This window comes from Rattus rattus, chromosome 6 (genome assembly GCF_011064425.1).
Source record: "Rattus rattus isolate New Zealand chromosome 6, Rrattus_CSIRO_v1, whole genome shotgun sequence".
Classification (NCBI taxonomy): Eukaryota; Metazoa; Chordata; class Mammalia; order Rodentia; family Muridae; genus Rattus; species Rattus rattus.
The window spans coordinates 84,326,391-84,343,365 of NC_046159.1; the positions used below are offsets into that span (position 1 = coordinate 84,326,391).

The window sequence follows — 16,975 nt, forward strand, 5'->3', positions numbered from 1 at the left end:
TAATGCCTCCCCTCCAATACCCCTGATTACTTACTAAGATCTAATTTCTATCTTTGTTACCCCAGACCCAAATGGTGGTGGGGGTCGGGGAATTGGGGCCACTCTTACATGGCTGTACACTCCCACTTCTCTAGCTCTCAAGTCCAATCTTCCTGATTCCCCGTCATGGCAATTCTAAAACTTCTCTCCATGGTTCCCTTGCCTGGGAGTCCTGCCTCTGTCGCCCTGCCTGACCATTGGACACAGGCAACTTTATTTACCAATTAGAGCCAACTGGGGACAGGGACCCTCAGCATCTTTCAGGCAGAAGTTAGGGTTCCCTGTGATTTTGGGAGCCAAATTAACACAAATAGCATTAGAACCAATTTACAACAATTCACCCTTTCCATCCTTAAAAAGGCCTCTTAGATATAGATTGAACATAGTTGTAACAGTTATGTAAACTATAAGGTAAGATATACAATAATAACATCCAGTCCATCAATTTTGTCAATGTAGTACATTGCTATAACATCTAATTTAAAGAGTTTATAACTTTCTACCTGAATTGTTTTGATTTTTATCTTGTATTATCAACTGAAAAACCATCCTTTTATATCCAGATCACCTTCCTTAGTGATAAAGGCCATACTCAATACAACCCCAGGAAAGGAACGTTTATCTTATTCCATGAACAAGTTGGAAGGAGTCACGGTGCACAGCAAACATGCCTGAAATCTTCAGTGTAATATTTTTAATCTTACCAGTCCAAGTGGAGAAATGGACTACAGTAGCACAGTTTCTTTCCTCCCTGGCCTTGACCATGAGGTGATTACATGACCAACCTCCTTAGAACTTGCATAGCATTCCTTCAGAGTTCCCCAGATGCTATATAGGGCTCTTTCTGCAGAGGTTTCCTAGAAAGCTGAGGTTCCACCATAAGCAGTATCAGGAGGAAGCTAGATTTGGTGTGGAGTCCTTCAGCTCACTTATGTGCTGCTTTCTTGACAAATGAAGAATGCAATGCTGTCCAGTTGTGAAGACCAGAAATCACACAGACAGCATGTAGTTAAGTCCAGGAGATCAACAGCAGTGTGCAAGAGAAACAGGATAATTTTATTATCAGGTTTTCCTTAAAATAAAGGTACAGTAGAAGCTCTACAGCTCAGCATGATTAGACATGATTTATAATTTGAATATGTTTTAGAAAACAAATGACAACAGAGATGAACCAGCACAAACTACAAAGCTACTAGAGGAAAGAGAAGCTATAGCTTAACTTCCTTAAAAACTATTTTCCAACCATTAAGTGTCTTTACCAAGTCATTAATCAAATGCTTCCTAAATTTAGAAACGGATGATCAAGTGGACTGAAACATGTAATGCACAATCTTGCTTTTCCAGTTATAAAATAACAGTATCTTAACAAAATAAAATATGCTCTAAGCAGTTTCTGACAACTTCAATGACCTTTTCTGGCTCAGTACCTGACTTGAAATGTTCAAATGTTTATATTGCACACAACATAAACTTTAGCAGCATACTATGTGCATGAGAAGCTGATGAAAAATAAGATTGGAAATCCCCTTAAATTGTGTTCAATATACATGATTTAAATATATAGTTTTCTATATCTTTAATTAGTGTAAGTAAAAAGGTAAATTTCTGAATAGCACAGAAATACAAATGTATTTAGAGTTTTACAAAATATATCCAACACCTTTGACATGCACAATCTTTTAATTTTGGAGTGTTATACCATATGAGGAAGCCAGTTTCTTCTTCATAATGTAGGTAGGAAGTCATTTTTATGAAGTTTTTTATATGAAAAAATAAAAACACATTCCTTTTGTCCCTAAAAAAATTTTATGGAATGTTGGAAATTATGGAAAAACAATTTCAAATTAATGAAGTCAGAAGACTTGGAATGAGAAAATTCTAGCGGCACATTATGTTATGAGGAATGATGGTTATTGTCAAGTGATTCAGGGAGCATTCTGTCAGAGTTAAAAGCTACCAGGAGATGGCGTGGAAAGCCATGAATGCTGGGCCATTTCTCATTACAGAATCACTGTGCAAACGTTTTAGGGATCCTAAAGCAATACTCCAATACATTAACAGGCAGGTACCATAGGCAGGAGCCAGCACTTCTGTTCTAACAGGCTGCCCTCCGTGGAGGTTGTAGCAGACACTGCCTGTGGGTATAAATCAGGACGCTGGCCTGCAGGGCTTCTAAACTTAACAACATGAAAGGAAGAGGGGCCACCGGCTGTTAACTCCCACAAAATTTTCTCCATAGAATATAAAGCTTCAATAATACCCGCTTACCAGGAAAAGAATGTTATAGCTTCACTTAAAAATGTAAATAGCATATTACAATTCTAACTTCTGCCTAGACTCATGCCTTTCGTAAGCTAAATACTGATGTCAAAATACTCTCCACTCAGACTTTAAGTGCCCTGTTTCTAAACCATGTGACAGCTTTTCATTTTTGTTTTCCTAATTTGCTTTTTCCTTGAATTTCTAAAGAAATAGCTAAAGAAAGCTAATTTAAAAAAAAAAGTTAACTGCTTAGTACAAAATTTGAAAAGCAGAAAGGCTGAGGAAGTCCTGTCATGGGCTCTACTTTGCTGCCCAAGAAAGCCAACTGTTTCTTAATGCAAAAGGAGAGAACTGTTTTCAGGCTTGTGAGCTAGTGAAGGATTTGAGGACAGACAATTCATATTGGTTATAAATCAGATATACATATACAATTGCTCTACACTGTTACATGCAGTTTCAGAATTTCCACTCTACTCCACAGACTGACAGCTTTAGCTCTTTCCCCTCCTTATCTGCGTCACTGTCATTACACTAGGATCACAGTGGGCTTCCTCAAAACCATCTTGAACAGCAGTGCAGCTACTGCCAATGTCTGCTTTCTGAAAACCTGAAAAATGGTGGTTGACTTTCACTCCCGCAGGTCTAGTTATAAACACTCAGTTCTTAGACACAAAAGCATTGGCTATCACTGGAGAAAGCGTGGTTTCCAATAGCCATAGCTCCTGGCAATAGGTAAAGGCCTACTGTTGGCTAAAGAGCCACCATGCCGGGACTGGAGGGAGACTACTCATCAGCTAGTTTAGCTCACTGGAGCCTAAAATACAGTCTTCACGTGTGTTGGCTCACTGGCTGTATCTCCTATTCTCCAGGACACTGGCTGCTGTATTAGGTGATGCCCCTGCCAGCAACAAAATGTTAGGTCTTGAAAAGTCAACAGTTCCAAGAACCTGAAGGAAATAAGTGTATGGTCTTTTGACCATTCTAAGATGTTTTATATTCCAAGGTAAGTTATTTTATGCTGACCAGTTAAGTGACCATTTTAAGAGTTAAGTTTTTAACTACATTAAGAGAAAGTTCAATTAAAATATACACATAGTGGTGTGCTCCTATAATCCCAGTTGAGACAGAGGGAGGAGTTTGGCAATTTAGAGACCTATGTGGTAAGACTGTGAGACCATACACAGGGAGACCCATATACACTCAAATGGGGAATGTGAAACAAAAGCAGTTACAATTTTCCCCCAAGTATATTTCAAGGTGAATGTTGCAGTGCTTTTGTTTAAGTGACAGCAGGCATTTCCCCAAGTCATACAAACCTGATGCAAACTAAAGAACAACCATTATCTTACTAGCTAACCCAGGCACGGCTCCTAGCAATGTCAACTACCATGGGCCTATCAGTATGCTGCAGCCACATGAAATGATATCTAAGAACGAATTCTCAATAGTCTCGGCACAACCTTGATTGATGTGCCTCTCGCAGTTCTGTGTGGCTTTACTTTCTTCTCTTTTCAAATATTTAATGACCAGAGAAAATTAATGGTGCTCTCCCATTAACCAATTAATTTGTTGTTACTGGACTCTCTCAAGTTATTATGCCCAATTGGAAGTAGTTTGTATTTTGTGGTTTTGTGTGAAAATCTAACTTGCAAAGTTTTAAAAATATTGAGTTATGCCCTATCTTCTTTTTATAGTCCTTAGGGAATCTCATAGGGGATAAATGAAATACAATTAATGTCCTTAATTAGGCCCCTTACTTTCCCAATCATATGTAGATATAATGGTTATTCCACATGCCCTGTGCTACTGAAAAGGCAGATTGTTTCCCATAAGTACTCCCTGAGAACACCAACTAAGGACCCTCTGAAAGGCAAATGACAGTTACACATGACAAACACATGAATTAAATGAGAGGCTGGCAAATTCATGCCTGTGGTAATATGAAACTGATTTGCCAAGCAAGTGACTCATGGCATGGGTGTGAACTCATTCTCTTGCTTCTTACTGTTCTTTCACTTGAGGTGTGTGTCCTTGTGTGTGTGAATATAAGCCTAGGCATGACACACTGCTTATGTGGAGGTCAGAGGACAATTTTCAAGAGTTAGTTCTTCCTCTCCACGAGAGGCAGGGTCTCTCGTTTCTGCCAATTCATTGTTCACTCTAGGCTGGCTGGCTTTCGATATTCTAGAAGATTCTCCTGACTGTTTCCCACTTCATTGTAGGAACACTAGGATTACAGATGCGGCTTTTTATGTGGGTTCCAGAGATCTGGACTCAGGTTGTCATGCTTGCACAGTAAGCACTTCTCCTCACTAAATCTCCTTGGCCCACTTCTTGTTGTTCTAAATGTGAGCTAAGTCATGGTTTATATTTAACCTTTATTGGTCACTTTGGTTTTCTTTAGAAGGTGTCAGACCTGAATAAAGGAGGATTTTCAGTCAGGGAAATAGGAAGGTCAAGTGCCTTAAAAGCTCAATGCAGAACAAGACTAAGAGAAGGCCCGTGGATCTATCCAGATCCAATGGACAACCATTCACATGAAGAAACAAGGCACATATTTTCAATAACGAAGTGCTGATCGGACAGCAACATAACTGGAGTTGATCAAGCTAGCGTGTGGGTCGTCAAAGTACTGCCTTCCAGACATGTGCCAACCCTTCAGTGCTGCTGAGTCAGCACTGCTGCTTCCTTGCATGAGCACTGCCAGCAGGAGAGCAGCACAGGGGCATCTCGGCTGCTTCACAGCAACTGTGACAGGAGACATTCATAGAAAATGGTACCTTACTTTCAGCTTTCCCCTCTTGACTCTCACAGCTCTGGGAAGTGAGTTGGCAGATATGTTTAGTGGGTAGAGTGTTTCCTCTAAGCCCCCATAAAAGCCCACCCTAGAACTCAGGCTGGAATGCATAGTCCCTACGCTTTACAAATACATTTTAGGGCTAACTTCAGAGATAGTCAAATAGTAATATAACTTAATTTTAGTCAATATAAATTACAATGACCATCTAAATATTTAAACAGCAAAATAGAACAAAATATACATATGTAAAAATTCTTCTAAGTAAACAAATGTACAATCTCAGAACTTAAAATTCACTAGAAGGTTCATTGTGCACATTAATTAGGCTCAGAATGAAGTGAAAGTAGTCAATTTAACCCCAACCTGGAAACTATTTCTGCTATGTTGGTTTCATCCATTCAGCATCCTGCAACTTTCATTTAGACAGAGTGCAACCGTCCATGTAAACAGTTTGTCATCGTGGTCCCTGGGTATGGACCTTCGGATAGAGGAAGAAACCCTGGGAGCAGCAGATGGAGAGGGAGCATTACACCTTTGAAAACACAGCAGCTTCTGCTGCTGGACTCAGGGCTTCCCGTTGGGTGGCTCAGGAAGACTCTGAGGGGTGGATGTGGTAAAAGTAGATAGCCATGAAGACATAGCTGTCTTTGCACTGGAAAAAGCTCCTCCAACTGACTGGCCTGTGTGAAAAAGAAAAACAAAAGGAAAGATGGATGAGCTTAATATAAGGTTTAAGTATTTTGCATGCTGGGAATAGAATGTAGGCAGGTCCTTTAATAGTGAACCACATCTAATATTTGGTTAGACAATGAGAACCCAATAAACATGAATAAGGTTAACTCACTTGTAGTTACTGAGACACCACTTAAATTTTTAGTTCAAAAGACTAAACTGAGTTATATTTCAACACACTAGGCACTTTGTGGGGGCTAATGACATAATTTTGTAGCCATAGCACTAGCAATTCTGACTATAATGAGAATTATCTGGAGAGCTTAAATAGCTAAATATACAGGTGGAGAGATGCCTCAGGAATTAAGACTGTTTACTGTTCTTCCAGGATCAAATCCAGTTCCTAGCACCCATATTAGGAGACTCAAGACTGCCTTTAACTCTAGCTCCAGGAGACCCAATGCTTCTGGTCTCCATGGATACCCACGCACACATGTAGACAGAACACACGCACACATTCTCTGAACCCAATTGTATTAGAAGAGTAGTACTATACTGGAAGAGAGTCCTGTAGGTCTCAAGTCTTGTTGTTTTAAAATAATACTTTGAAGCTGCTGTGAGTGTGAGATTATTTAAGTCACTGATGTTAGAGAAAGGGGGTGTAGAGGAGACTTGGGTTGCAATTTAATTAACAGCAGCAACACCGGAAACCAAATATAACAGTCCTCCCTGCCTATGGTTTCAGTTCTTACATTTGAGTTCCCTGACATCTGAATCTTCAGAGAATTATATCCAGGTGATAAATGTTCAATGGACTATTTTAGAAATAAATTATTTATAAATTATAAACTTCAGTCTAAGTACGCCCATCACACTTACCAGTTGGGCCCTACTCATATCTCCTTTTATTTAATGTATACATGCTTCTGTTCCGCCTACCAGGCATCTGGTAGACACCTGGTTATAGACTCAGTCCCATGGTGTGCAGGTGGGTTCTCATTAACTTGACACAAGCCTAGACATATCTGAAAGGGGGACCTTAATTGGGAAAATGCTACTAACAGACTGTGCATACATTTATAGGGCATTTTCTTGATTAATGATTAGTTAGGATTATTCAGCCCACCGTGGTTGGTACCACTCCTGGGCAAGTGGTCTTGCTGGTATGCAGGCTGAGCAAGGCACTGAGCAAACCAGTAAGCAGCCTTGACTTCTCTCGATGAACTGTGTCCTAGGACATGAAGCCAAACAAACCCCTTTTACTCCAAGTTGCTTTTGATCATGATTATCAAAGCAATAGAGCCCTGACTAAGATACCTGGTATCGCAGTGTCTATGTTCCAGTAACCCTAAAGGCAAGAGCAGTGGAGCTGGCAATTTGAACACGGCAAAGAAGAGCTGTAAAGTGATTTCTTTAAACGAAAAAGTGAAAAAATTTTGAGTGACAGAATATATTCATATAACTTTTACTAAAATATACTGTTATATAACTCTCTCATCCTATTATTGCTGTTAATTCCTGTGGTTAATTTACATGTTAATGTTTTATCACAGGTTGGATGTGCAAAAGAAACAAAACAAAAACAAAAACAAAACAAAAAACCATGGCATGTCCGTAGCTGTGAGTCTTCTCTGTGACTCTTTGAATAGATCTCTTGGATGTGGGGGTATGCTACTGTAGTGATGCTTATGTCTTCAACAAAGCTAATTTTTTCTATTAAATATAAGAATTCAAAATAAATCAAATGTATAACCATACAGAAACAAATATATCAAATTTCATTCCTCTGGCAATAAAATGTACCTAGCAGTAGGGCTATGTGTTCTGTGTCTTTTAAAAGGAGTCCAAAGAGTCCTTACACCAACTTTCTGTAGGTGTGAGGAGGGCTAGCTACCCAGATCATTAGGACATTCTTATACTGGGGCTTTTGTGTTTTACTCAATAAGAGTTAACAGTTATATTTCTGTTATGGGTTAAACATAAAATGTCCTGCATGGGCCCACATGTTTAAATACTTTCTCTCTGCATGGTGATACTACTTTGGGAGGCTAAGGAACTTTGGGACCTGTGGTCTAGCAGAAGTGAAGTTTTACATGGGCATTTGAAGTTGTATCTATTTCCAGCTCCAGCTCTCTGCTTCCTGGTCTACTAGGATATAAGGAGCAGCAGTCACGTGCTCACACTGTTATGCATTGCACGACTTTGCCGACCGCATAAACTGTGCCCTTTAAAACCATAAGCCAAAGCAGAGTCAGGTATGGTCAAAGTAATAAGAAAGTAACTAATATGGTTTCTAGGTTTGAAACTCGATTGAAATAAGTTAAAAGTTCAGAACAGAGGTCCTGGGTGTGGTGGTGTACACCTCACCTTTATTCCCAGTACTTGGGAGATAGAGACAGACAGATTTTGAGTTCAAGGCCATTTTGGTCTACAAATTAAGTTCCAGGTTACCTGGGACTCCAACAACAAACAAATAAAAAAGGAAATAAGAAATTTATTCAGACATAACACAGGATAATCTTCAAAAAATTTTGAGTGAAAAAAAGCTAGGCATAGAATATATGTACATGCTATGATTTATCTAGTGTTGGGTATCTGGGTAATACTGGCCTCATAAAGTGAGTCGGAAAGTATTACCTCATTCACTCCTTTATAAAAGGTTTGCATTCAGTTTATGTTCTTTCCTTAAATATCTGATAGAATTTCAATGTGAAGTCTGTAATCTCAGCACCTGCGATGTTGAGCCAGGAGAATCTGGAGTTTGAGGCTAATCTGGACTACAAAGTGAGACCCTGTCTTGACAAACAAACAAGAGGGGTTGAATAAGAGAAGAAAGAAAGAAAGAAAGAGAGGCAGGGAGAGAGAAAGGAAGGAGGAAAAAGAGGAGAAAAGAGTTCAAGAGCCAAGTCAACATAGATGTGGACTACATTAGAAACCCTACAGGAGTCCTAAATTCTTCAGCATATCCAGAGCTAGTCTCACTTTCCTGGCTATCTGTGGTTTCTCTTTTTATTCCTTACTTAGAAAACATACATTCCTTTTTTATTTTAGAATCGAAAGCTTTAAAAGCCTTTCTGTATTGTTTTGTGATCCAGATATCTCTATAACTTTATTGTAATGAATTGCTCACTGAAGACAGAAAATGGATACATGACAAACAGCTCCTGCTGAGGGTGTGCCTTACCAACGGCTTTTCCTGTTTGTACCACATTCCGGCTGGTTGTGACCATGACATTGCCAATTTTTTTGCCACGTTCACTGTTCTGAACAGAACTAAGAAAAGAAATACAATTTTTAAAAATCTCAAACATTTGAGAATATTCACAACCAAACAACTCTATTAACATCCCAAATTAGTATTGAGAAAATAAAAAACAAAATTATTATGAAAAAATACTTGAGTATACTTGAAAGAAAACAGAAATGAGCTGAGATGAGGACAGAAAGATTTATGGCTAAATCTCCTTGACAGACATGATTTCAGAGAGGCTATCATCAAAATAAGAATGGCAAGTCCTGTTATTATATCATACTATTGTGTGTAGACAGAGTTTTCATTTTGAAATACATACTATTGAGCTACAGAATATTATACACACTGGGTTACTATTTGGAACACTAATCTATCAAGTATATAAACAAAATACCTAATTGGCAACATATGGCATATACTCAGAATAACTCCCCCTTATATTCTCTAAGTACTCACTGTGAGAATCTGAGTTTCATGTCTGACACGGAGTACTGGCCTTGAAAAGGATGGCTGTAAAACAAAGTTTAAGTTTATATTGTGAATACATCAATAACACTGCAAGGAGCAGCCACATAAACTGTTAGTAAACCTTTTGGGAGACACAAGTGGATAGAGTGCTCTGAAACTGACAGTGGGGTCCCATGCATCATTCCGAATATGAACCCTCCAAGTGACTCAGCAGTTTTGAGTTCTACCTTCTTTCCTTGTGCAATGAATGATTGTGGTTAAAAGTGAACGTGTGTGTGTGTACTGGGAGATGGACGTGCTAACACTACTCTGATAGAGGAATTAGTTAATCTGGGGTAAGGAACAAGCATCAGTCCAACTTAAAAATACATCAGGAAATTAGGTGAGTAGCTGATTTAAGCCACAGTCACAACTTTACCTTGATCCTGGTAAATATGTGTCATTGGCCATGAAAATTTGCTAGTGAATCAGCAAAATCTGTAGTGTATTAGAAAAGCAACTCAAAATGAAGAATCTAAAATGGCACTGTAGTTTTGTGAGAATTTCTGTCACACCAAAGGAGAAACATTTTATTAAAACCAAAACCAAATCAACCACAGGACTTAAGCACAGTTAAGATTGGAAGAGAGAATTGTCTCATACTCGGGGTCCTCTGTTCTGTGTTACAGAGAAAGAGAAATTCATAGCTATTTACACAATGCTATGGTTTTGTCAAATGACAGCAAAGTGCTCTGGGTTAAAGTAAGCATACAAAAAGTTCTTCCTTTTATGGATCACAGAACTAACCTAACAAATCATATAAACATGCTGTGCTTGTAGCTGCCTAACATATTCGAAGCCCAAGTTCAGTATCAAACAGTCATTTTTCCTATTTCCCAAAAAAGCTTGATTTCAGGGATGGGATGTGTCTGATGCTTGGTAATTTAGAGGATTCCTCTTTAGAAGCTAAAATAGTGCAGACAGATCTCAAGGGTAATTAGTTCAGAATATTTCAAATTACATTTCCTGATAATTAATAAAGACCATTTCTTTTTTTTTCATTTCTTATTTTTAATCTGGTGAAAATGTTTAAAATGTGATTACCATGACTCCCTAATTACTACTCTAATGGGCCTCTTCATCCTTGATGTTCTTGCCTTTGTGTTTTAAAAATGTAAAAAAAAAACAAAAAAAAAACTTTTTTCTATGTGTACTTTTATAAAAATATTTTTTATTTTTTGAAATTAAAATATAATTACATTGTTTTTCCTCCTCCCTTTCTTCCCTCCAAACCTTACAATGTAATTCACCTTCATGGCCTCCATTTCTTCAATTTTTGTTACACACACACACACACACACACACACACACAGCCCTTACCAGTCTGTATAGTATATAATGCTAACTGTATGTATATGCTTTCAGGGCTGACCACAATTTGGGGGCTCTCCCCTGGGAGGACTTTTTCTCCTGCTTCTTCAGTGCTCTGCATTCTTTTGCCTATAATTCTTAGCCTGAGTTTGAAGCCCCATGAGATTTCCTCCTTCCGTGTTAGCATATCTACTGGTGTTCTCTTTGTTTATTTTTGTTTTTGAGGTAAGTCTAGCCTTCAAGCTTACAACTCTCCTACGTTAGCCTCTTGAGTATGAGATTACAGGAATGTGCTACCATACCTACTTATGTGTGCTTTCCAGTCTGCTTTTCAATCCCCAGAACCTTCGTTTCTTTATATATATATTTTTAGGTAACATTTTTTTAAAGCCCAGTCTAGCTAAGCCTAGGTACCAGCATTAAGGTTTGCAGAGTTGGTTCATGTTAAAAGCATCAGGTGCAATGATCAAGACAGCTCACACACTGGATAGTTTAATAACTAGGGTGACCCAGCTAGTAAAAAGAGCCACCTCATGTGTCCCCGGCAAACCAGTTCACATACATTTCCTTCTGTGTGCCTCAGCACCCAGACCTTGTAACTGGTGAGGTAGACTACTTTGAACTCTTAGTTCTTTCCTTTAATAGCACTAAAACATGGTCTACTTTTTAATTGTTTTTAAGGTATTCAGATGGCAATATTATTACCACACCTCCATAGAACATATAAAGACATCAAATATAGCTTTTGCTATAGACAAAAAATTTACCGAAATTAGAGTTGAACTTATTCATTTTCTTTGAGAAATAATATAAAGATATTATTTTGTAGACTTGTCCACCAAAATGTTCTGAAACCATGTTTCCCACCAAATTCATCTAGAAGTTTTATTGTTTAATCTGTATGTCAGAAAGTGTGTGTATGTGTTTATCTTTTCTAGCATCATTTAAGTGGCATTTCTACTTTAGCTAAAAACAATAAACGATAGGTCCCAAATAACAATGGTGTTGAATACAAAGTTGACTTTGTCTATTCCCACCCAGAAAAAAAAGTTCAAAGTACAATAAAAATAGCCAATTTATGCTTGTAACATTAAAATTAGTATTTAAGCCAGGAGTGGTAGTAAACACCTTTAATCTAAGCACTGGGAAGGCAGAGGCAGATGGCTCTCAGTTTGAGGTCAGCCCGATCTATCACAGTGAGTTCCAAGTTAGGCAGGGGCTACATAGTAAGATTGCCTCAATATCAGAAAAGTTTTCGTTGTAAAGCAACCATTTTCTATCCCATTAAGTCTAGAAGACATGCTTACTTTGGATTTATCTCTGCAAGTGCTGGATGCTTATTGCTGTTCCATACCCTGTAGTTGTGAGTATTCTTCCAGGCAGCAACAAAAGTTGTCCCATAGTCTGATAACATCTTTTCATTATCTGCAAAGAAAACGGTTGAAGAAAAGTTAAGCTGGATCACAGCCATCTGGGCATGAAGATTAATAACTGTAAAGGGCGAAAGTCCTTTACGGTTTTAAATCCCACACCCACATCGTGGGGACATAGCCTATAGATGTAAGCAAATTTGGCTCTAGTTCCAGAAATCCTGTTAAGAAGCGATGTAGCCTCTGGCAAGTCACTTAATCATTCAGAAATTTATTTCCTTAACTGTGAAATAAGAGGGCTGAGCCAAATACTGCCCAAGGCTCTCTACCAACACCAAAATGTTTCCATGTTTTCCTTACTCTTACAAGGATCCTATTATCTATTAAAGAAAAACCACAGACATGACACTGAGCAGACATACTGGCTTAAGCATATGGTGAGGCAGTTAAAATCTCCTTCCAAATGTTAAAGAGGTTGAGCACAAAGAACTAAACTACTTCTTTTACCCACGGTTTCTCTTTTTTGGACTTTGTCTCAGTATTTGGTGCTGCATTCTTGAATTACTGAAGCATTTATACTGTCAAAAATACTTAAAACAACATAGGATTTTCACATTAATGCTAAGGAGCTCTTGGCTATTGATACCATGGGGAAGTGTCAATGAATATTTTCTTTTGCTTGGACACAGAAGGACACAAAAGGTCTAGAGAAGTGATTGAAGTAGCTATTGCCTCGCATTTAGCACAAATGAAGGTTTGCTATTTTGTTTTTGACACAAGATCTTGCTATGCACTCGGGCTGGTTTTGAACTCTCGTGGCCCTTCTGTCTTAGCTTCCTTCTGTCCAGGCAGATGGTATGTGAGGTGTGTACCACCACGTCTGGCTATATTGTTTGCTTTTAAGGTGAAATACAAGTGCTTTTCATTGCAAGAAAAGGACTAGGAGACACAAAGTTCAATTTACAGCATAAAGGTATGCTTCCCCCAAGGTATTGCTACAGCTCAACCTCCTCTGCTAATCATACAGAAGAATGGGCTTTTGACTGCTGAAGCCTTTCAACCAGATGGATGACCAAGTTACAGTAGTTTCCTGTCTTCTGTAAATTGGAATTTCTGAGATTATTAAGGCCCAAATTAATTACCAGCTATTACGTGTTCAGAACACACCTTGCAATGTATTGATTTTTTCAATTAGAAAAAAAGGTAAATGTTGGACAATTATGGCACATGCTTTTAATCCTACTCCTTGGGAGGCAGAGGCAGGCAGACAGATCTCTGAATTTGAGGCCAGCATGGTCTACAGAGTGAGTTCCATAACATCCAGGGCTACACAGAGAAACCCTGTCTTGAAAACAAAGAAGTGATTATTCATGAGGCCAAATAACTAGTAGATATCTGGCCTTCTTTTTAATATTAGGAAGTAAATTTGGGTTAAAAGACTTAATTTTGATGCCTCTGCTCCTATGTTTATAGAGATGATAGACATTAAAAAATACCCAACTAATAAATGAGGACTTGTTCATTACTTTTTCTTTATAATGGAGAATCTATCCCTGGAATCTAGAAATCTGGTAGGTGGAAATGATAATAATGATTAAAAAATAAATTCTGCTGACAAAAAAACGCAACTGCACGGTACTACAGACGTGCACTCTACAGACTGTTACAAATAAGTCACATGACACTGCAGACGTGTACTCTTATAGACTGTTACAAGAAAGTAAACTGCATGTTGTAAATATTTCATTGCTATTTTTTTAAAAAAGCAAAATATATACTGAAATCTCTTTTTGCTACAAGTCTACAAGTATTTGCCACAATTCCAAAGTAGAAATGTTCATTGCAAAACTCCACTTCTAGTTCATGTTGTTTTCTAAGTAGAGTGAAGTAGTTTTAACCAGGAACGTATTTTCACTTGTCCCATTTTAAATTTAATGGGAAATATAATATTTTTTAAAATGGGTCCAATCACTCTGAATATGATTTGCAATGATTCCTTTAAAATTTATTCTTTAATAACTTGAAAATATATAAGCAGTATTTATGAAGTTACCAAATACTGACATTTCCTTTGATACAAAATAATCAGCAGCCAAGTGGAAGTAAAAACAGTCAGTATTCTTTTAACATTTTTATCATAAAGAAAAGAGTAATGGTCAGATAATATGTTTAAATAGACTCACTTTTGTAAAGACTACACTGAACTATAAAATCAAAGTTCAAAACATATGTAAAGGAAAGATTTGGGGGGATATAAAGTACTCAAAATGTCAAAGAGTCATTACATCTGTATGGGTACCAATAATTTTCTAACTATGAACACCTATTTCTTAGAAGGCTTATAGGAAGAATTGTGGCTAAGTGCTTCTTACCTAACTGCAGTGTAGCAGCCAGCAGAGCGTGGATGTAGACCGCAAACTGGGCCCGGATCCATTCATCACCTCCCTCCCAGCCTGTGCCATCCAGGAAGACATCATCCCGGTTCTCAGTCACATGCCTCACTAGGTAATCTGCAAACCTTAGGTCTGCAGTTGTTGGGTTAAGCAGCTTCCTAAGTTCTGGATCATGGATCTGGATCAGTGCTTCTTCTACCTAGAAGAGTATCCAGATACAAGTCAGAGTTAGGACACAGATATCCATGCCACATTATAAAAAGGAACTACTGGGGAATTGGTACTGGAATAAAAAAATATGAGTAACAACATTCTCAAAGGATGAATCTAAGAAAGAGACAGGCTTGTACACTGAGGTTTCTATATATTCTCTCTTTTTATGGAAAAGAGTGCCTTTTCTAATTTTAGAAATTACAGGTAGAGGGGGATAGTTGGCTCAGTGGTTAAGAGCACTTGCTATTCTTGGGAATGATCTGTGTTTGGTTAACAGCCTCACAGGGTTGCTTATATCCATTCAGTTCCAGGGAATCTGACACGCTCTTCTGATGTCCATGGTCACCTAGTGTGCACACAGGTGCATGCAGGCAAAATAAGCACACATATAAATAAGTCTTAAGAAAAGACTTACAGAAAATATATGTGCAACTAAGAACATGACTTTGAACTATGAAAGTAATTCATGCTTTTAAAATCTTTGATAGTATACTTACTTTGGAAAATATAATACATACACAATGAAACTTGCCCTTATATTAACATGGAAAAGAACAAGTTTAGTTATAATTCCTTCAAATTTTCCATTTTGAGGGTATGTATACTTCAAAATACTTTTAATACTAAACACACACACACACACACACACACACACACACACACACACACACACACACACACACACACACACACACACCCCTACCTAACTGGCAAGGTTTTGTTCTCTTCTTTAGCTGCTGGTGATTAAACTTAGGATCTTACACATACTTAGCAACTGCTCTTCAAGTGAATTCACCCGAAAAGTTAGTTTTGGATCAATCAACTTATGAATGTTAAGCACTTTGTGCTCTCCCACTGTACCCTCCTATCTGGTATAAATTTTTTTTCTCTCATTTATATTGGGGATAATAATAAATCTGTTAGTAATTATAAAAACCTTAGTGCAGTTAAATAATCCCAACATTTTGAATTGTGAAATTAAATGAATTAAAAAATTTAAAAATAGGGGTTGGGGATTTAGCTCAGTGGTAGAGCACTTGCCTAGCAAGCACAAGGCCCTGGGTTCGGTCCTCAGCTCCAAAAAAAAAAAAAAAATTAAAAATAGTGATACAGAATTGAATAACTGCTATGAAGTTCTTTAATATCAGGAACATATTAAGCAGGGTATGTGTTTAAATTGTTCTGAAAAAAAATTTCACATTTTAATAAGGCATTGAGACCATGATAGGCCTGGTTTGCTCGGGCTGGAATCCTTGCTCAAGCATTTATCAGTTTTTTGATAATGGGACAAGTACTTAATTGTGTCCCTCAGCTTATGTATGTGCAAAATGTAGACAGTATTTATCTTATAGGGCTGCTAGGAAAATTAAGATCAGTTAATATATATAAAGTGGATATAGTGAAGTATGCCTTTAATCCCAATACTTAGGAGGAACTGGCAAGCAGATCTCTGAGTTCAAGGCTAGCTTGGTCTACAAAGTACATTCCAGGCCAGCCAGGGTTAAGTAGAGACCCTGTCTCAAAACCAAACAAAACCAAAACAACACAAAACCAAAAACTCAAACAAATATAAAATTAAAATGACTAGAATATTATTTTTCTTATTAATGTTGTTTATAATAGGTTCATAATTATATTTAGGAAAAAATAGTGAACCAGCAGGCCGAGAGTTCATATACTCAGACATAAACGTACTTCCACAATGGCATCACTGAGGTGCTTCTGTTGTCGAAAAAGGATGTTAGTAGCTCCAGCCACAAATCCCCGAACAGTGACATCAGAGAGAAGATGATGCTGCTGCAGTGCCATGTAAGGCAAACACAGATATCCCTATGGATTACAAGAGAAAATAAGAGAAATGTGAAAAACACAGCTACTCCTCTTTTCATGCAAGAAATGTCCATTCTTCTCTGCTGCCCATTTAATCTTTGACTCATTAGTATTCACAGAGCAATGGCTCGCCTTGACTGCAGTACGTCCAGCTAGTGATTAGCTCGTTTTCTTCATAAATGGCCAAGCCTCTGTAAGGCCATCTTACTTGATCCCTTCATTCTTGGTTCAATTTAAAGTCTGACTTTCTTTTAATTTAGGGAATTAAACATATTACATCCATTAAAAAGTATGTTGTCTAATAGAAAGCAGTTAAGAATTTTAA

At 37.8% G+C, this 16,975-nt stretch overlaps 1 protein-coding gene across 1 annotated transcript in view; it reads right to left on the reverse strand.

Moving 5' to 3' along the window:
* Positions 1 to 1,074: 1,074 nt before the first annotated feature.
* Positions 1,075 to 16,975, reverse strand: part of Avl9 (AVL9 cell migration associated) — a 47,233-nt gene continuing 31,332 nt past the window's right edge. The window contains exons 11-16 of the mRNA XM_032906435.1: positions 16,516 to 16,650; positions 14,587 to 14,806; positions 12,152 to 12,269; positions 9,483 to 9,536; positions 8,958 to 9,046; positions 1,075 to 5,781 (exon numbers count right to left, since the gene is read on the reverse strand). Of these exons, the coding sequence (XP_032762326.1) occupies positions 5,666 to 5,781; positions 8,958 to 9,046; positions 9,483 to 9,536; positions 12,152 to 12,269; positions 14,587 to 14,806; positions 16,516 to 16,650 (732 nt within the window). The 3' untranslated portion in view covers positions 1,075 to 5,665. The remainder of the gene's footprint in view (positions 5,782 to 8,957; positions 9,047 to 9,482; positions 9,537 to 12,151; positions 12,270 to 14,586; positions 14,807 to 16,515; positions 16,651 to 16,975) is intronic.